Source organism: Brienomyrus brachyistius, chromosome 9 (genome assembly GCF_023856365.1).
Source record: "Brienomyrus brachyistius isolate T26 chromosome 9, BBRACH_0.4, whole genome shotgun sequence".
Taxonomy (NCBI): domain Eukaryota; kingdom Metazoa; phylum Chordata; class Actinopteri; order Osteoglossiformes; family Mormyridae; genus Brienomyrus; species Brienomyrus brachyistius.
In genome coordinates, this window is record NC_064541.1 from 11452890 (window position 1) to 11474745 (window position 21856).

Genomic DNA, 21856 nt, shown 5'->3' on the forward strand with positions numbered 1-21856 from the left:
CTGAGCTGCTGGGTGACTTTAACGCCACGCCCCTAGCTTGACATACGGGCCGGGCAGAGCGGCCCCGTTTTCACAGGCCAGCTTTGTGTCCGCATGGAAAGCGAACGGGTTACGTTTCAGTTTCGACCCATTTACTCCTCGGGTTTCCCCTGGGAAAGACGCTCCCTGGACTGAAAGACCCCACTGTGTCTGGCTAAGGGGAGCTGCTCACTCGATCAGATCAGTGCTACACGACCAGCATCAGAGAAGGTGACACCTGTCCTCAGACTTTTATCCGATTTAGCCTTGAACAACCATGAAAGGAATCACAGGGTTATAAAATCCTTGAATTCATATAATCAGGGTCTTCCTCTGTAAGAGTCCTTGACATTCATGAAAAATGAAATGCTTGCTGACATTTTGGTGACAGCTTAGCCAACCTGCCTGAATTAGGCCTTTGATGTTAATAACACGCTGCTGTTGTACAGCAACGGCGGATTATAGCCAATTGCACCTCAGCCAAATTTAGAGCCAGCAAGAATGTCGCTGCCTAGGGTGACTGGGGAAGGCCTCCTTAAGAATGTTCCAGCAGCATCAGACTTCAGGCAGATTTAAGACTGACCCTAAATAACGGCCCAATCGCTTGTTGCCTTATAACCCAGAAGGGGACCTGACATCATACCCAAAACACAGCAGTAAGTATCCAGTTGTATAACTGGGTAAAGGAGTAGAACTGGGAGCAGGTTTTCCAACCAGCTTAATAATAATGTCTGGGAAAAGATCACAGTTCAAAAAGAGGCACATTATAATGTTTTGTCATCTATTGTGATTTAAGAAATGTGTAACTGACGTAGATTGGTCAAGGACCAATCAGGGAAGGACTGGTTTCAGCACAAGAAGTCAGACGTGATGGACGTGATGGATACCCCTGATGCTTCAGTAATTAGGTCCTCTGCACTTTTTCTTGACGTGTGTGTGTGTGTGTCTGTTTAATGCATAGGAACCAAGGTGAGAGTTTCACCTGGACGACTGCATTTACCTCCCCCCCCCCCAGCACTGCACCTGGCGTGACCCCTGACCTCACAGCATGGGAAAGGGCAGACACACAGGCACAAAATGGGAGCATGACATGGGGGGAGGGGGATCACGGGTCCGACACGAGCACAACGAGCAGCCCACAGCGAGCTCAGGCAGGGAGATCTTTACCTGACAAGTCAAAACTGTAAGACATGCTAAGAGGCCGAAATACTGCAAGGAAAACAAGTGGGATGTTAAAAAGAAGAAGAGAAAGACAGGAGGAAATAACTCAGAAAAACAAAAACACACGAGCGCGACGCAACTCTGGTATTTATTCAATCTGAAACCGTGCAGTTATTTCATTTTCCAAAAGCTGAAATGTATCGTCTCCTGATTAGGAACCCTAAGCTTCTCTTAATTAACTTTAGATACGACTTTTATAGATCTAGACATGATCTCCCAGGTACCAGAAGTGAAAGCATAGAAATATGAAGCATGTGTGAATTTAACGGTCAATCACAGGAGGAGAAGCAGTTTAGTATATAGCTGAACACTTTTTTCATTTAAGCAATTAGATAAAATCCATTTTATCCACTCAGATTACAGCCACATTCTGCATGGTGCTTTTATGTGCTTTGATGATTGAATGGGCCGTTATTCCTTCTACATCTAGGCTGCGTCTTTTATTAAAATGCTTCCAGCTTCTACGTGAGGCCCATTCACACACGAGCCATAGAAGGACCCAAGACGTTCACCAAGAAAACCTGAACCTCTGAAATTCCTTTTGAATAGGCAGCATTGACTGTGCACCTGACCTCTAGAAAACATCCACGGCTGGTAAAAATGAAGAATCTATCAGCTGTGATGGAAATCAGAATACAGGCCGTAAAAAATGAAACAAAAGCAGGACTAACCATATATCTGGATGCAGTCCAGATACATATTAGGGATGTAACAACAAGTTGGTTTTGTGGCAGCACACAGAGATAAAGCTACATTCAGCAGGTGATGGAACATGGTTGGGGATCCCAGCTGTTTGCCGGGGACCAACTGAGTATTTACCCACAATCCACCACAACCTTGGCAACAACGCCAAGGCTGAGCATGTAAATGCCACAGCGATGCACCCAGGGATCTTGGAAGTAATGAAACAGCTTCTGGGCCATTAAATGGGAAGACGGCTTTACTCATGCTTTGATCATTATCTCCAAGTTTGAGATGGCAGCGTCCATTTATGGCTGCCATGGTCGTTAAGGAGCTGGATTTCTGACCAATAAATGCTGCTGGTTCAGGTCTTAGGAGGTGTTGCTTGGGAGATGTAACACCAATAATGACAATAATAGTAGCAGGATTGGGGGATGAGGGTGTGTGTGGGTGTGGTCAGCCTCAGGAAGCGGGACTCACCAAGCCGGGTCCTGCGGATCTCCTCCGGGGAAACAGGCCGCAGCTTCCTCTCAGACTTGATCTCCTCCAGGATTCGCTCGTGAAGGGTTTGCGGCCTCTGTGGGTGGGGCTTCAGCTTCCGGGCGGCGACCTGCACACAGGATGTAGGTGACGGACCACTCCGAGAGACACAACAGAACCTACTCTCTAAACTCCGCCCACAAAACCCCCTTAAGCCCGAGAGCGGCATCAATGAGAGGCTTTTGCTCAGTGACACGTGACTCATTGATCATCCTCTTGTGTTACTACTGACTGTGTAAACAGCCCCACTGTGTTGTATCGACTGTGTAAATCCTAAATTCTATCACCTTATAAATATGAATAATTATTATCCTACAATCTAATACATCCCATTTCTTAGTGCGGCTAATCAATTCTGTGATCATTCATGCAAATTAAACAGAGCCACCAGTTTATTGTTACTTGTCACCCTGATCCTGTAATGCTGTAAATTAACTTTAGTTAGTGAAGCAGGTCTGGTGCTGAGTTGTGATTGACAGGCTGACTGCGGCCAATGATGTGGTGGAGCCGCACGTGGGCGGGCCTTGGGAGCACTCACTGGGTTCAGGGGCGGCCTGGACCTGATGAACTCCAGGATGACCTCATGGGCACTCTTCTTCAGCCTGGGAGGGATATCCCCATTGACCTGGGGGGGGGGGGGGTATGGGTTTGAGTATGTGGACAAGAGAACATGGAGATACATGGAGCAAGGGGTGTGGTCTTGGCTATCCCACCCCAAACTCACCGCTATCAGACAAGGTTCGGCAGCCACAGGAAAACAAGCCACACCCAGCTATGTTAACAGAGATCACCGATAACAGCAGGAGCAGAGTACACAGTGACCGTACACGTGACGCAGTGGACGCAGTGGAACACACGAGGGGGTGGGGTTGAGAGAGGAGACGTCACATGTTCTCACGGTGTTCGCATATTCATCCCCATCACCATATGCACCATCACAAAACACTGCGCGACCTATTAAAAACATCTTTAAGAATTTAAATTATGGAGGCATACGCTTCACTGTTCATGTGAAAGCGCCGTCATGCATGACAAGAGCAAAAAAGTGGCGGAGAGGGAGTCCAAAAGCAGGACGTCCAGCCACACGCACGTCTCTCACATTCCAGCTATGTTATCGGCATGGCAGTGCACGTAAAAGCACAGGCACGCAAACCGAAACACTGCAGTCCATGTTCGTATCTTAGTGGGAACGCTGTGTGAACTCCTCAGCTACATAGTGGCGCAGAGATCAACTAGTAAAAACAATCACACTTTTACACCTGGCAATTAGAAGCAATTAGACGTCGCCGCCCGTCGTCTGAAGCAACACGGCATTAACAAGAAATCCACAGGGGTTTGTGGAAGAAATAACAAAAAGAAAATCTTATGCAAGTCAGAGTCGATGAACTATAAAGGCAAGCCTCAAAGGCATTAGCTGTTGTGTTTACTATTACATCAAAACAGTCGGCAAAAACACCAATGCAGCCCCTTCACCCCTCACAGGTAATGACAGACATAAAGAAAGTACCTTAAAAAAAGCAAGAGACCAGCTATTCACTGGAATATCAAAGCACAGCTCTTCATTGAAATATCAAAGTAGAGCTATTCACTGGAATATCAAAGAAAATATGTCATTACATTGTCCCTCGGGGCACCTACCACCTTTAGCGTGGTGTCCTCAAAACCTTCCACAGAAGATGTGTCTAGCATGTGTTTGACATGACATTGACAGAGACTTGATGCTCTTCAGTGTCACGAGTTACACTTCTTATTGTCATTGCTGAGTGTGCTACTTGATGCCTTACCTCAGTTAGAGATTTAGTCAAAGTTTAGTGTTCATTACAGCTATGTCACAGTGCTTCACATACAGACGTCACTGTATATTAATGGAACAATAGGGTGAGCTATTAGTTAAGTTCTTCCCAAACGAGCTTGATGGGCCGAATGGCCTCCTCTCCTTTGTAAATTTCTTATGTTCTTATGTTATGTTCTTATTCCAGTCAGCAGCACTGTCTACAATCTTTCACAATCTTTTACGATCTTTTATCCTCTTATGAGTAGCTATCACAGCATCAGTTTACCTTAATGACCTAAAGATCAATCATTGCCTGTCACATCCATTGACCTCTGACCACCACAACCGAAAGCATGACCACTCACCATGACCTTACGCAGCTTGTAGCGCTTGGAGCGGATGTCGTCCATCAGCATCTCGTAGGGCGTCAGCTGGTACTCAATGGGCAGCGGGTTGTACTGACGCTCCTGGACCTTCTTCAGCTTTACACCGGTGCGTAGGTCCCTCATCACCTGGACCCAGAACCGAGCCTGATGGAAAATGGCAAATTAGCCAGCTCAATGTCACATTGCCGCCGTGCACTGCTGTTAACTCTGCACCGGATGATCAATGCATTTGTAAAGCTATTTCATCTGAAATGGATAAGGTCCTGCATTGAGTGTCAGCTGACTTAGAAAGTATCAATATAGCGTCTGAATGAAAGCAAACACTGAAAAATGACACAGGAACGGCACAGCAGCACATCTGTTACATGTCTGATCTTCCCATCCTCGGGGGTATGGGGGGGGGCACGGCCGGTCCTCCTACCCAGTCGGCGTTCTGCAGCTCATTGAGGTCCCGAGATGGCTCCTCCTCCCCCCCCTCCATCTTCCTCAGATTCTGCAGAGAAGAGACTCATTTTCAGGGACAGTAATTTAGCAACGTTCGCCTTCACCGCCAAGCCGATATCGGAATGTTGGTACATCGTCAGGCAGTTTTTTTTAATTGACAGGTTGACAGCTGATCAATGGGCAGTTAAAGAGACCTTTAACAGCAGCTGAACATCAACCAAATTCCCCACCATCGCCGACGCGACTCCCCGATCGCAGTCTGTGTGTCCTACACATCTTCCATTCTCACACCTAAACTAGTATCTAAATGTAGCACTTATTTTTTTAAGTCTGTCCTTGAACCTTCAGCAATTCTTTCATGGTGGTGGTAATCTAGAAGGGGAAGTATCCATGGTAACCAAATCAGAGAACAGAACAGACTTGATATGATGGTGGGATCATGTCTGATCCGAGATCAGAATCACAGCCTGTGCAAGGCCCCAGAGAGAAATAAAACCAGTGGCCGGCTGAGGTAATAATTCAAATTGCTGGGGGGGAATGGGGTGATGTCACTGCTCAGAGAGCAAAACAAGTCTAGCCAACTTATGGGGGAACTGCCCATTATCCTGTTATTGGATGCTCCCTAAGGGCTTGTTTTTTTTCTTTTTTTTTTGGGGGGGGGGTGGGTTGGTTACTCAGTTCAGTCCCCCAAATGAGGCATTTGTATTAAGGAGCAATCATTTATCCCTGGAAGGATCCATGTCATTTTGTCCAGATCCCAGCCTAAAAGAAATCGATGACGCTCTTTGATGACGGGCTAGTATGGACACGCAAAGTGCACTGGCTACCATTACATTTATTTAGCATCAGATTTCGGTCAGGATCAGAGAGCATCTCTGGAGAAACTGGGGCCTTATTCAAGAACCCAATGGTGACATCACTCTGCCTGCTATGGCACCTGAACCAGCAACCTTCTGATCATGAACGCAGAGCCCTAACCTGCCGTTACCCGATTGCTCTGCATATGACGCTCACAGCTAATTCCACAGGCCTCTAGGGTAAACATTGGTGTCACAGTAGTCATTGTGATAAGTGACATTGATACATGCCAGCGGGATGCTTCTGTAAAAACAACCAGTAGCATGCAGTGGTATCATACAGATAGTGAGGTATACCACAGTGGCAGGGGAACAAGGTTTCTCAAAAGAAAAGATTAAATGTCTAAATAACGATAGTTAAAGTGACGCCAAAATGAAGAGCTTTGAAACACTCCATGTCACATCCACACTGAATGATTTAGGGTTTTGAAACATCTGCTCTGGAGCAGAATTCCGGAAGATAAGAGCACAGAGTCATGTGAAGATGTTACTAACTTACATATAGCCTTAGGACACCGTTTGATCTATAGTCCAAGGATCAATGTTCATGGTCTAAACCACAGACGAAGTGGGATTTCTGTATTTGACTCTCACTCCCCAGGGGAGCCACAAGTGAAACATTTTGTATGAGTGAGTTCACCTTCATGGGACACTCATTATGTACACTGACAGGTACAGAAACAGTTAAGGGCTATTCCCTCCCATTAAGGGGAAGTGATAAAAGGAGGATAACATTTTATGTATAGGAAGTATGATGAGAGCATGGCATTTTGGGTACTGGAAAGAGCAAACCGTGGTGTGTGTGCACATGGGTGTGTGTTTGCACGGGTGTGTTCGAACTCACCGGCATAGTGACACATGTTGACGTACCTGTGAGACTGACAGCACAGACCACTAATAAATTCCACGCTGCTACCTACAGATTATCAAAGCAGATCTGAGAAAAGAGTCTTTTTTTCCCTAAAGAAACCCCCATCTATCCACGGCGAGCCGTACTGCGGCCTCCCGACTCAAACTCCTAAAATTCTGTTGGCTAGGCAACAGCAAGAAACCGCCGCACGGAATGGCGGACTAGTTTGCCTGAATATCGACTGTCAGCTGTTGTATTATATGTCCACTGCTTCATAGGAGCTGCAAACTAGGGAACAAAAGAGAAGAACTGCTTCAAAACGTACATGCTGTACTTCACTGTAACCCAAACACATGGGCAACACCAATGTGAATGAGCGACACAAAAACGAACTCCTGGACGACAAACCTCGTTTGTCATACAGTAAATTGAGTACTTTGGTTCCCCTGTAATATTACACTCCCTGTGTGACAAAGATGTAGGCTGCTGATGAAAGACAGACAGGTGGAGATGACGCCAAAATCACTAGCAACAATATTAAACAGTTACAGAATAAAAATAATCCTGCATGACTGCCCAGACACAACATTTCGCAGGACCCTTTAATCCCAAGTGACATTCTAAAATTGACCATTTATTCAGACACAAACATAGTAATTATTGATACCTTCGTAGAGGGTACAACCGTAGGGCTCCTGCTGGGTCTTGAGAAAGCAGGATTACTGCTGGCCATAAACGCAGATCCATAACCACTGAAATGCATACTAGAGCAACAACACAGAAAGTCCAGCTCCGGCGAAGCAGGAAGTCACCAGGCTCATAGACAACTCAGAGTGGGGTCACTAAAGACCCTGAATGCCTGGCTAAGCACAAATTCTTCATTACAGCGTGAACGCTGTGACTGTAGTGTGATGGAGCACATAAGTCAGCTTACTATAAGCAGCCGTGAATGACCACCATCAACTCTGACAGCATGCGACAGCATGTTACTGTGTCTATTTTTAAACGCACACATTTCTGCACCCCAGTCTCGGAAACAGGCCCTCTTCCTTAATCTTTTTTTCAAGCACATAACATTATTTGCTTTCTTCTGTCATGCTGCATTAAGCAACTCTGGGACGAGAATAAATAAAGAGTTAATCTGTTATCTTTCAGGCCAAGGTTGCATAAAAAAGCACAAGGTTTTGAAACAGGTCAGGTGCTGATTCACATCTCTGTTGGTGTCGATATCCTTAGCTTGTCTTATTACTCCCACTGTCAAAGAGTACAGTCAGGTGTCCACATCCTTAGCTTGTCTTATTACTCCCACTGTCAAACAGTACAGTCAGGTGTCCACATCCTTAGCTTGTCTTATTACTCCCAGTGTCAAAGAGTACAGTCAGGTGTCCACATCCTTATCTTGTCTTATTACTCCCAGTGTCAAAGAGTACAGTCAGGTGTCCACATCCTTAGCTTGTCATGTTACTCCCACTGTCAGAGTACAGTCAGGTGTCCACATCCTTAGCCATCGTCTTTTGATCAGCTGTCCTCTCAGACTGGCTAACTTGCACACATGGATTCTTTTAACCCAGAATTCCAAATACACCGATCTAAACCTCCTGACCTTCTCTGCATTCACAGGCCAGAACTGTACCACCTCCCACACTAATTTTAATGCCTCCACCATAATAAAACTCAGTGACAACTACAGCATCACCAGATAGAAAGTATGGAGAGAAGATGTGTTCAACACATGTCCCCTTCTGGGACACTGAGGGCTGATCTATACTGTAACCTGGAAAAGCTGTAAGTAGCTGTAAGTATAGCTCCACATGAGTCAGTCTCATCCCACTCGTCTGAACAGTGGTGGATGAGAAGACCTGAAAACAAACTCTACAGCACTGTAATGATAAGGTGAATAAAGATGCAGTTCCTTTTTATTGATCAGCAACACTGAGCGCAGTGTGTGGTTCCCCAGCCGTGACATTACATCCCATCCCTTTCTCTCTCTCTCCCTCCCTCCCACCTGCTGCCAAAATCCTCTCTGCAGCATGTCTTTTTAAAACAGCGTGACAAGGGCAATGCTTACTGCTGCAGACCCAGAAAAAAAAAATCATTTTATTACTGAATGTCGCTGCTTAACCATCAGCTTACTGTGCTGATTCTACTCAACTGTTTTCTCACATTCACCTCTCTGGCAGCGAGCTTGTAAAATCCCAGAGATGATCCTTTGTTACACATCACTGAGGTCTTGGTCTATGCTGCCTTCGGTAAACAAAGCTGAAGATCCAGTGTGTGATGTGTGACACCCGGTACTTCGCTGCAGATCAGACCTCTTGTTAATTTCTGCAAGTATCTCACTCGGAGGCATGCCTCCATTTTCTCCCAGTGGACCTTTAGTGTGGGCAGCATAGCATGTGAGTGTGGGTGCCCTTCAAAGCACTGAGCTCCAAGCTCCCAGTGTATCGTAAAGGATAAGCAGTTGGGAGACAGACGCACAGACAGATCTTTAGCGAATAGCAGGACATTCTGTTGGATCCTGTAACATTTCAGAGTACAGTAGATCTCGTGTCTTAGAGAGGCCGCACAAACTAGATTTTATGGTGTCTACGTAACCTAGAAGGCCTCACCTCTTTGGCATTCTTTATCTTCTCCAGGAAGGTGCGGAGCTCCTTGGTCTCAGCGTAGAGGGCACGGCAGACGGCCTGGTAGTGGTTGGGGGCATCTAAGGGACTGGGGAGATGGGAAGTGCAGAGCTGCCCATAAGGACGAGGGTGAGAGGTGGAGAAAAAGAGCAAGGATGTGATTATTGACCTGACCTGAGACCTGAGAGATGCAACATTTTGCAGCAACAGTGTAAACTCATACTATGATTCCCATTTACAAAAAAAACAGATCAAATGACATCTTCTCATGCCATCTAGGCTGACTTGCGCATAGAAGAATTTCTTGATTTGACGTCTAACAAAAGCCACCGCTTGCTGCGTCGTCATTGTAGTTTTTTCTGCTAACCATCTCTTGGGTACATTCCATTCTCAGGCTAGGTTGGGAAATCTGACCAGGAATACACTCCTGGGTTATGGACACTGTGTTGCACTGGCACTTCTGTTACAGAGAGAGCGAGCGGCAGCAGAATGGAGACAGAGAATGAGGGTGACAGAGCAGAGGGGGCTGGTGAGGTCGGCAAGTAACAGACACCCGCCTGCGGGCCGAGCGGCTGCTCGTAGCTGGGCTGACTCAGGAGCTCACAGAAACGCGACTGAAATGAACATGGCACTTGTCAGCTGCCACAAAGGGACTGGAGAAACGCCAGGCCACAAAATCCCTAACAAAGGTATCTCAGGACTCCCCAGAAGCAGACACCAACCCCCCAGACCACAAGTCCCGGGCGACAGGTCTGCGGGCAATTTTCCCAGCATGCCCAGCGACTCAAATACCAAAATGACAACTTTGCAGTAACGTACACCCTCGTGTGGCTCACAGAGGATAGACGTACAATGCAATATATCACTGACATGATGGTGGTGACTGATCAACAGCTCCAACGAAACAACAAGTAACTGCTCACATAACTTGGCGTATTAAAAAATGCATAAGCGGGTATGATGAGATCAATCTCATTTTGAGTTTTTGGGTTGTGTAATAACCATCTTTGGGCTGAATGGCTGTGGGTCAGCAGGATGAGTCGCCGTAACCCAAAGATCTTATGGGAGGGAGGGGGATCAAAGTCAGCAAAGGGCTGGCAGCGATCTTCATGGGTTAACGCAAAGCTGGGTCAGGTTCAGGTCACAAGCTCGGAGGCCTTCCAGAATGCAGATAAACTGCACGGAATTACCCAGCAGGCATTGCAGCGGGATGCCCCAAGCTAGGTCTGCCCTACCCCTACCTTTACTGCTGTAGAGTACAACACAGTGACGTGTCAAAGACATACCTGAAGATGACTACACTACAGCAACAATGGGGAACGGAGGCATTTCACAATGATTTCACTCTGTCCCATAAGTTTCATTTCTCATGCCATCAGACTCCTCAACACTCGTCCACCTCAGCTCTCCTGCCTGGAATTCCACCAAACGTCGTAAATTAAAGCCTGCTTATTACCCATGAGCGCTGCTCACTTTATGCATCAGTTGCAGACAACAATGGAAGATCTTCCTTACATTGTGCTTTACTGTGTACAGCAACTGTTCATTCGCTGTAAGCTGCTTACATGTGCATCATCAAATGTACAATCAAAGCCTCTGCGCAGTCAAAAGGTGAACTGGATGTACAGGACGTTCACTTGTGTATTCATTGTTGTCTTTTTCACAGAACTTCTCATGTTCTGTGTAAAGCCATTTTTAAAGTTTTGGATAAACGCTATTTTGTCTCACCGTATGCCTGCATATTTTGAAATAATATTTGACTTGACTTGAATTGACTTAAGAGAGCTGATCGGGTCGGGTTTCTCTGCATGTAGAATCAGAAGCCCCTGAAGGACTCTCCTATTTGACTCCGCCTGCCGGCCCCTGGAGGATGGGCTCCCCCTTTGAGTCTGGTCCCTCCCAAGGTTTCTTCCTTCTTGGGAGTTTTTCCTTGCCACTGTCGCCTTTGGCTTGCTCACTGGGGGCATTGGGTGAGGATGCTGTAAAGCGCTTTGAGACGATGTAATGTCGTGATACTGCGCTATACAAAAATACATTTTTTTGTTTGTTTGTTGTTTGATAGACAAACATCAGATTTTCTCCTTTGCACTTTGATTAATAAAAATCAGACCGAGTGACGGGAAAAAGCTGAATGCAGTGTGCGGATGAGACACAAAATGAATGAATTCAATGAATAGATAGAAGTATCTCCACCAAGTGTAACGGAAACAGGCTTGCATAATGCCCCAGAAGAATCAAAATAATGACGATACGGAACTCAGATCTTTCATAATGAAAATGATTCACTTCCAGCTGAAATTTGGGCATGTCTGAGCGAGATAACAGCTGGTCATAGCTCTGTTCTCCATGTGGGAATTCTGGGCTTTCACAGGAACAGCATTAAGTGCAATGTTTCTGTGTGTCTCATGGAGAGCAAGACGGGGTAGGTGAGGAGAAGCATTCCAATGTACCTGTACTCGTACTTGTGTAAATGTAAATAAAGGATCATTTCATTTGATTTCATAGCATTTCTGCAGTGCAGGCATCAGCGAAGGCTGCCGCCTATGGCTGGATATCCCACAAGGGCCAACTGTTTCAAATTCATACAACCTCAGGGTGATTTGTGTGGTTTAAACAACATTATACACCCGAACATTCCCACACATACATCCACACAAATATGGGTAAAGACCCATCAACCATTCATGGGTAAAACTCTGAAATTATCATAAGTCCTGTAACACTCCATCAAGCAGAAGCACAACGTGAAAACTTTCCAAAACCTACCTTGAGGATGTCTCTGTAGCCGCGGACACTAAGGACCTCGGCGTGGACTTCCTCGTCCTCTTCCTCCGTGGCCTCGTAGCCTTCGTCGGGGCAGCCGTCGCCCTCTGTCTCCGCCACGTTGGTCATGAGGTCGATGATGTTCTCCAGTGGGGGACTCAGCTCCCGCTCCTCGTTCTCCTTGAGCCCGTAGTCCAGGGCCTTGTAAATCATGATACCCAGGGACTCGATCATCTGACAGAACAAAATGGAAGGAGGGGCGTTTACTCAGGGTGCGATCCCCATTAACACGTAAACTGGGTCACCCCAAACATCCATCCATCTCATGCAGCGGGTCACAGGGAACCCGGAGCTTTCCTGGGCAGATAGTCATGCTTTTTGAAGTATTTTGAAGTATCATTTTTGTCTTCAATGAACTTCAAGACTCACGTTTTACCATGGACACCTGAAACAAACTTCAGGTGAGAAAACTGTGCGCAAAAATGGGAAAAATGCACATAATGAGTAAGAACTGAGCGAGTAAGTGTGAAAAGTGAGCCATCCAAGGCAGGAACTCTTTTTGTTATTAGATTTTTGTTATTAGCCAACTGGACTTGTTCTGTAGAAATGTAGCTCGACATGATTTTTTTTACTGGCCAGCAGGGCTAGTGTTCAGGTTTCTGTTCTCGCCTTTTGTCTACATTTCTTACCTCAGGCGAGTCGGCAAGCTTAATTTTAAGCCCTGGGACATCGTATGTACATCTCTGTAGGGACTGAAGGAAGGGTCTCAAGACAGGTTCTGGGGTGGGCTGTGGGGTTTATAGTCTGATGTGGTTTTCCCTTGTGGTAGTTTGGTATATGTGTTCTAGTTAATCAAAATAAACGTGAAATTCAAGTTCCCTTTTATCAGCACTAAAACAAACACGTGCATCGACAGCTCAAGAAAGGCTTGGGGAAACTTCAACTGAATTCAAACACAGCAAAAAGAAGATCAGATAACATAAAGATGGCAGATAAGTGACTAACTGAGTTCTGGAACATTCCTAGGTTCAACAGCCCCCCCCCCCCCCCAAAACTGAGTGCCCCCTTAAGTGGTGGGCACCAGGCCCCACTTTCACATGCACAGCCACCAGACAATGATGGTTATGTGGACTGGCATCTCTGGAATGGCAGCTTGTTAAACGAATACGCCCATCGGCTCCGTCATATGGGTTAGGCCACTGTGAGCGCCGGGTGGCACTGCGGGGGCATTTATGTGCCGGGTTCTGACAAAACAGCTTCCGGAGAGGCGCCACCTCATGAGGAATGTCACCGATTATGATATGAGAGGGACACAATGTGTAGCTAGTTTGGATTGTTGGGGGAACAAACCAACTGGAGTCTGAGAAATCGGACATGAAATGGGTGGAGACAGATTAATGCTGTCGGACATGTGGGTATTCAGTGTAACTGCTCTCACGGTCAACGTTCTGTGCGTCATGTACCATAAGCAACCCAAAGCTAGATTAATGTTTTCTTTAACACAACATGGACTCGACACCTTTCCGGCTCTCGTGTGACGTATTACAATGGGTTTCACATGACGTCGCCTTCTTGTGACACATATGGGTCAAAGGGACGAGAAGGAACAACAGGAATGGTCACAGCACTTGTCATTTTGGTATGTATGTGTGTGTGTGTGTGTGTGTGGGGGGGGGGGGTAGTTTACACAATAAATTGATCCCACAGTCAGTGACACATACCAGTAATGTACTAAAAACAAGGCAAAAGCGGATGGGAAAGTCGACCAGAAATAAAAACGTTTTCCAGCTGCCAAGCCACCCCCGCCCCCGCGCCCCCCAGTAATGATGCACTAATGGTTTCACCCCCTGATTCTGTCACTCTCATGCTTTTCAAACTTTCAAAAAGCAGACTGAATAACACAAACAACTCCAAAAAGCTTAATACTGTGTTTCGAATAAACTGGTGATTGCGCCGCTAACTTTCTGCCGGTCTGGTTTCTTCCCGCAAACCGACCACAGTGGGTGTGAGCACGTGCACTATGATGGAGTGCGATCCCTCATGCCTCGCACTCCTGGGGGTAACCTCCTGGCTGACTGTGACCCGGTCCCAGATAAAGGATTATGTGACCTGGATTTGTGATGCCTGCTGTGGAATGATAATCTTCAGCTTGACAGGGATAATTATGACTTCTTGGTGTTATGTAACAGTCCACCCTAACCCTCCATCGCAACCATCTGTGATGTTAAAGCAGGACACTAATGCACCTGTCCGAAGCCACCTTCAGTGCAACACAATAACGTATTATTTTACAAGCAATCATTAGCTCCTTGCTTGTTATGAAAATTTTGGTTCATGAAAGCCACTGTAGCACAATGCACTGTCCCGCACACGGTGTAAACTTGAGTTTTTATTATATTAAATTACCCTGAGGTACCAGCCTGGCTCTGCACCCTATTGCTCACAAACTGTCATTAAATTTAATTTAACAATAAACAGAAATGGAGCATTAAACAAAAATTACAAGGTTATGACCATGTACACATTTCGATGACAGTCTGGGTCAAACACCCCTACAGTTCTACAGGTAGAGTCCACATCCAGGACATTATGTATGTAGATTACAGAAAATGGACTCAACCATTCTTTGCTGGTGGGGACTGGAAGAGGTAACTGTTCACATTCGGTGCCAAATTGCTTTGTTTAGACACTCAGCGGCCAGTTGTGCTTTCACACAAATCTTCAAACTAAAATCACATTTTCTCGCAGTCAGACATCAGTAGGCTTCAGTTTTCTGAGACTATTTGTTTGGTTTTTCTTCTGCATCACAAAAAACTGCCTGTGCACAACTTTGTAACAATGCAGCACAGTAAATAATTTGACTGACTGAGTGAATTAAGCAGCTGGACTGACAGTAATGATGCTGCCCTTTGCCAGTTTGGCTCCCAGTACACAGCCTCCCATTCAACACCACGTCTGTGACAGAAACCGGGAACGGCACCCGAGATCATTCTAGAAGCCTAAGCGGTGAACACAAAACAAGACTAGGGAGGGGAGGGACAGATAAGGCCGCACCAAACACAACAAATGGTAGAAGAGGGGGCCCTTCTGTTCCTGCCCCAGATACAGCAGGAGATATACGTGTGACAGGACAGGACCAGCGAAACAATGTCCATCATGAAGAATCCCCCCCTTTGTCCCCCACAGAGACGGTGGTATCTCCTTACAGGACCCAGGTCTGGCTAAGCCCCTCCCCCATGCCTAGCTACAGTGTGATATATCATTTCCAAGGCCCAAACAAAACCAGAGGCCTGGGGGGGGCACTACCTCTGTCTGAGAGACACTACCCATCTAGTTCAAGATGGTACACCCCCGACATACACTCAGCAGCCAGTTTACTAAAACGGCTGGCTCCTCGAAACAGAAAATCATGTGACTTCAGCTGAATACATACAGTACAAGAGGTTCGGTTACTGTTTGGCTTAGTAATCAAGACGTGCGATCTGAGCGATTTCGACTGTGGTGTAATCGCAGGTGCTGGATGCTGTGGCTGCAGCATCCAAGGAACAATCGTTCTCCTGGGATTGTCACAGTGTGAACAAAGAAACAAACAAAACCACACAGTCAGTGTTAGTTCTGTGGGTAAAAATACGGCATTAATGAGAGAGGTCAGAGGAGAATGGCCGTTCTCATTAAAGCCATCAGAAAGACCGCAAGCACAAAAATAACTCTCAGTATAATAGTGTGATCTGGCATATAATGCAGAAAGGCATTAAGGTGTACAGCACTTAATAATGATGAATCCACTGAGTGCAAAGGCTTTCACTGTTTGTGCTTAAAGCACTGCAGTACTGTTGGGTTTAAGGGACATATTCCCCAAAAACACATCAGAGCAAAAATATGAAAATCACAAGTTTAACAATATAACAGAAAACTCGATAAGCAGCCTGGTAACATAGTGACAGAATCCGTAATAATTCCTAGGCCTTTGGTGTGGGTAACTCAGGGTTAAGATGAATTGAGCACTTTCCCACGTTCCAGAGAAAGCTGGAGAGACTCTAGTCCAGTTACCTGTGACGATCCCTGACTCTGAGCTGGGAATGAGGCTGAGGGGGAGGGCAGGACCTATGAATAAGGGGGCTAAGCCCGTCAAAGACACGCTCTCTCACCACACACTGAGCCATGTTTCTCCAAGGCAGCCAAAAGCAATTAAATCAGTCCATTTCCATTAGTTACCAACTCACTGAGTTTAAGATTAATCTCACCTAGTTTAAGATTAATCTCACCTGAAGCCATGGGAAGGGATTCTTTTCTCCTCAGGTGTTCATTAACTGTGGTAAGAATTGCTAAAAATAAGTTAGCATACCGCAAGCCTATGCTAGGATGTTTACAAAAAAACTGATTGGGGAAGTTGTAGCAGAAAAAGAGGAGGAAATGAAACTCGAACAACTTGAGAAGTTCAGGTACCAGTAAATCTTCACGCAGCCCGTCAGGGCCTCCAGCGACCAGCGGCACTTTGCACAGACGTGGCCCAATAGCCAACATGCCAGCGATCCCTCAGAACACACCGCTCACGCCAATTATGTGCTGCACACAGAACAAGTAATTAACATGCAGAGCCAAAGCAAAACCAGCAGCCATGCAGGACCTTGGTCCTCCTCAGAACCTGCCCTTATTCACACTGGAGGTACGCGCCCACCAGAAGGAGGTCCCCTTCCTGCCCAGAGCTCTCCATCACTCCCTGCTCACATTCTCCTCACATGGCTACATTTCTAGACCAAGAAATGTCCGTCTTCCTCTGTAGCCGGTGTCATTCAGACTCAATCCAAGCACGTCCAACCTGCTTCACTGCTGCTAATCAGAGAGAGTCTAAAAGAGGCTACAGGTAAATTAAATACAAAAAACCACCTGAAGGATCTGTGACACAATCTGGATGGAGCAAAAATGAAAAACGTCATTTTGGTATGTATGTGTGTGTGTGTGTGTGGGGGGGGGGTGTGGTCAATGTGGTCAATCCACAGACAGATGCCTCCCAGCACTGGAACCAAAAAAATACACTCTCTGCTCTTTATTTTAACAGGCAAAAGGAATCATATTCGGATTTTGCTAGCAAATAACCATCCTGAGAAACGTAGTGTCAGTGACCCTAGACAAAGCTTAGCCTTGCCGCTGATATGAAGAACATGAGGGCAGAGTGAATCGCACACAGAAATAAATTACTGTCTCACTGCGGAGGTGACCTCAATCTGTCTGACTCTGGTGAAACGTGCAATCTCCCTGCCCATGTGCAAATTGCACTGTCGAACGGTAAGAGGCTTTTCACTGACAAGGTCAAAATTATGCATGCCGCTTTACAATAACGGGTAATTGTAATTGGTTAATGCACTGGTAATCTTAATAGTAACAGTGATGGCCAATTCAGCTGCCCAGCAAGGAAACCCCACATCTGTTTGCTTGTAATCACTCTCTTAATTAACGTACATGTGAAGACTCCTTTCATTCATTCAAATATTTGCACTGGCCCTTTTTCATGTCCTGCTGACTGCAGCCACAAGCCAACAAGGAAACGCGAGCTCAGGTGTGTCTCTCAGGTGTCAGAGAATCTTCAGTCTAACAGGTTTTACATTGACATCCTATAGAAACGGTTCCTCCGTATGACAGAGACCTTGTAGAGCTCTCAAAGGAAACATGTAATTACTTAATTAAATACCAACTACCAGAAACCCTTTGTGAAGTTACTGAGGAGTCAAATGATACATTTCCTTGTACACCCCTTCAGCGTCCCACCAGCAGACTCTGTTTATGCCATTAATTATCCAATCAAATGAGGGAGCTGTAGAGCGAGCAGGAGAGTCTTAATGCCACAGCGCTCCTTGCTTAGTTAAAATAATTTCACTTGGGACGTACAGCATGCTGACACACCTCGGGCAAACAGGACGGGACAGGATAACGGCGGCACAGCTGGTGCTCCTGGAGGCTGTGTGTGTCTCTCCCCCTGGTGGGGGAATTAGCATCGCCGAAGCGAAGGACTCCAGGTATGCCAGCTCAGAGAGGCCGGCACTCCTGGGTGTAACTTAGACATGAAAGATCTCTGGATCCAGGAGCACAGCCATGTTTGCCATGGATAAAGAGGCAGACCCAATAATAAGGCTAATTCCTGATGGGATCTTGCATATAAATAAATAGTCCTGATTTGAGGAAATGTAGACTTTCATAAGCTGGGCAAAGACAGCAAATTGCGCCTATAAAAGAAGATTAAACAAACAAGTTTAATTTACCTTCCACAACATGAGGGCGAGATGGGCAGGGAATGGCATTTGACACAACCAGCGATAGCTCTGCCAACCGCTGGGCATGGCTGGGAGAGAAGATGGCAATAAAACTGGCTGTGGAGTCAATAGAACACGAACCCAGTCACTGCACTAGTGACATACTGGATGGTCTTCCAGTCAGAATTGGGATTAACCTGGGATTAATCAAATCAAAGGGGCAAAGACACCTTATTCTAAAGATGTCAGCGAAGAGACAGCCCAACACCAAGCTGCTCCTCAGGAATTAGGGGGTTCAGGCTATGTGCTCCACATCCCCACTAACCGAGGAGCCCAGGCATCTCGACAGGCGTACCCCGATCTTATCATCTGTGCCGCGTGAGTCCTCAAAGGGCTCTCCTTCATCCGCCCGCCCTTCCCCCCTGGCCCGTGAGGCCCGCTTGGCAGAACCGCTCTGCTGCACTGAGTGCGCCAGGCGGTCCAGCAACCCCCCAAAGGAAGATAAGAAACAGTGGGACTGCAGTTGCAGTGAAGCCATTATCCACCACAGTCCAGTGAGGAAAAACAACCCAACCTCCAGGCGTAGAGGGAGCCACACATACTGGATATCCAAAGTATGGGCCACAGATTTTACCCACAATGCATCACATTGACTGTTAAAGGGGGAAAAAAACAGGACACACAGCAGTCTACAGAACGGGCTTACAAACCACCAATAATTCCACGTAAAATAATTATAGGGCATTTTCATTTCAGATATCATGTGTTAATAATAGGACTGCATGGTGGTGCAGTGGTTAGCACTGTTGCCACACCTCTGGGACCCGGGTTCGAGTCTCCGCCTGGGTCATGTGTGTGGAGTTTGCATGTTCTCCCTGTGTCGTTGTGCGGTTTCCTCCGGGTACTCTGGTTTCCCCCCACAGTCCAAAGGCATGCTCAGGCAAATTGGAGTTACTACATTGCCCATAGGTGTGTGTGTGTGTGTGTGTGTGTGTGTGTGTGTGTGTGTGTGTGTGTGTGAATGTGCCCTGCGATGGGCTGGCCCCCCGTCCTGGGTTGTTCCCTGCCTCATGCCCATTGCTTCTGGGATAGGCTCCGGACCCCCCGCGACCCAGTAGGATAAGCGGTTTGGAAACTGGATGGATGGATGGACACACACACCTATGATACCATATTCCGATATGCGAAATGCCATTACTATATTCATAAAACAAAAATGGAGATGAAATCAAATAAACTAGTGACATACTTTGTTATTACCTACCAAATAAGTTGGCAGTGTTGCCGCAAGTGTCAACAGACTCAAAGCAGCGCTGACAAATGCGACACGATTATTGCACTGGAGCACAATACATGGTTCAGCCCTAAAATAATGCATGCCATGCAGCCCTAGTAAATGATCTTTTTTATTTTTTTATGGTAGTGCTAATAGCTTGGGCGTCCCACAACATCCCACAACATTCCACAACATCCCGTAACATCCCACAACAAAAGAGTTTCCATGACGCCAAGACGTTACTCTGGCAACTCAAGTCACCCTAAGCATGAATGAGAAACTTTCAGCTGGAAGGACTGCAAGGTCCATCTCCTCGGCCATGGCTGACGGGAGGATTCACACAAACAAATCAGATTCTACAGAGGGCGTTCATAAAAGAACAAAGAAAAGTGAAATGTCACCTCCCGGATCTACTCTATTGTTTCTCTGATCTATTCGACTGCATCCATAACTTGGACTGAAAAGGGAAGGAATTTTATCAGTAAGACCAAAGGTGCAGAAATGAAGTCAGAACTCGATAAGCAGTGATGAAGGAACACAGCGAACAAGCCTTACGTCGGTCACAGAACTGATGGACAAATACAGATGAATCCCTCAGAAGAGCTTCTTGTCACTTCCAGGTAAAATGGAGCCATGTCTCCCCACCCGGCAGAGGCACCAAAGCAGCGGCAGAGACGAAGCGCGACTTCCACATGCTCTATAGCTCCCAGGACACTGTCTGACTCTCTGTCACATTCCCATAAACACAGATGCACACAGAAACAAACGGGTCAGCTTCAAAGGCCATAGTCTCCTCTGAAACAAGAAATTTGTCTTGACACATTGAGTCACCATCAAAAGTATGAAATTCCATCCTGGAATGTCGGCTGCACCTTCTGTTTGTATCATGGGCCTGGATACAAGCTCCATGATGCCTGCAGGACCTATCAGGGTGCGAGTTCTGACCTAAGCCTCCAGGTCCTGTGCTGAATAATCAGATTGGCTTCCCACAGTCTGACCCGAAATATATATATAAATATATACATTATTTATAGATTTGGCTGCAGAACACATAGATGCACCTTTCCTCCATCTGCTCATACTTTCTTCATTATGCCACTTGCAGCTTCCGCTTCACATACTTGGCCCATTTATAGAAATGAGCCGCTTTAGATGCTACATTCATACCTGCTGCCCAGACGGGAGGGAGTGTTTCCAGGAACGTCCCACTGGCCAGTGGCCGCGGGGGGAGACCGAGGACACTGTAGGGATTATATCTCTCAGCTCGCTGGGGAAAGTCTAGGGAGGAAATGGCTACTAAGGATCTCCCATGATGAGCCAGAGTCCGTGGAAAAAAACATCGGGTCTAGGCTGCCTGGAGAGCTGCCTCCCGGGTTCTGGCATGTTCCACAGCTCCTGTAAGTCTTCTTCAGAACCAGGATCATCGCGAGTCCCATCCTACAAGCATGTGTTTCCTCACAGAGACACAGTGTTCTGGGTCGTGGCCGAATCTTGACTCTTGGCCACAACGACAAAAAAAAAAAACACGAAACTGTGTTTTCATCTGTTGCGGTCGTCAGCTAAATGAACCAGGATCATTTTGTGATAACAGCATATTATTCCGAATGATTTTTACGATAACGGAGTTAAATCATCAAATGATAAACAAATTACATCAGTTTGTATTTATATTCTTTGCTTTAGCAAAAATGGGTGTGAATTGGAACCGGGGCCTGAGACAGAGCAGCCTGCAGATCAGTAGGTGGCGCTGTAGCCCAGTGTCACACCCTCACACTGCACGCTGCATTCGCTTTCAAGTTCTTCTGTACACTCTGTGGCTAATTAAAGCCCCGTAAGGAGTAATAATTAAAGGCTGTCTAAGAAAGTAGAGCGTGCAGCAGTGTTTAGACAGGTGAAAAATATGGTCTCTTTTTCTCCTTTCACTACTGCTAGGAAATACAGTAAATTTAGGGCTATTTTTAACATGGAGGAAATTGAATCATGAACATTGCAACAGAATTTCAATGGCTCTCATAGAACCAAAGACCAATGATTGGTGACAGACTCCCAACCCTGGACAAAACTGCTATATTATACCTCTGCACCTAATGAAAAATCAGCACCAGACTAGCCTGTTTAGTGACACCCCCAATCCATCCATTGCAATCAGTTTCTCAGGCTCTAGACGCAAACTT

General features: G+C 46.3%; 1 protein-coding gene across 5 annotated transcripts in view; it reads right to left on the reverse strand.

Annotated features, from left to right (window-relative positions):
• Positions 1 to 21856, reverse strand: part of LOC125748650 (protein spire homolog 1-like) — a 39921-nt gene that overhangs the window by 8585 nt on the left and 9480 nt on the right. For 3 of the 5 annotated variants that reach the window (XM_049025078.1, XM_049025079.1, XM_049025083.1), the window contains exons 3-9: positions 12162 to 12392; positions 9381 to 9506; positions 5042 to 5113; positions 4600 to 4764; positions 2999 to 3085; positions 2401 to 2530; positions 1186 to 1227 (exon numbers count right to left, since the gene is read on the reverse strand). In XM_049025078.1, the coding sequence (XP_048881035.1) occupies positions 1186 to 1227; positions 2401 to 2530; positions 2999 to 3085; positions 4600 to 4764; positions 5042 to 5113; positions 9381 to 9506; positions 12162 to 12392 (853 nt within the window). The remainder of the gene's footprint in view (positions 1 to 1185; positions 1228 to 2400; positions 2531 to 2998; positions 3086 to 4599; positions 4765 to 5041; positions 5114 to 9380; positions 9507 to 12161; positions 12393 to 21856) is intronic. The other 2 variants (XM_049025080.1, XM_049025082.1) reach the window with 1 other exon arrangement.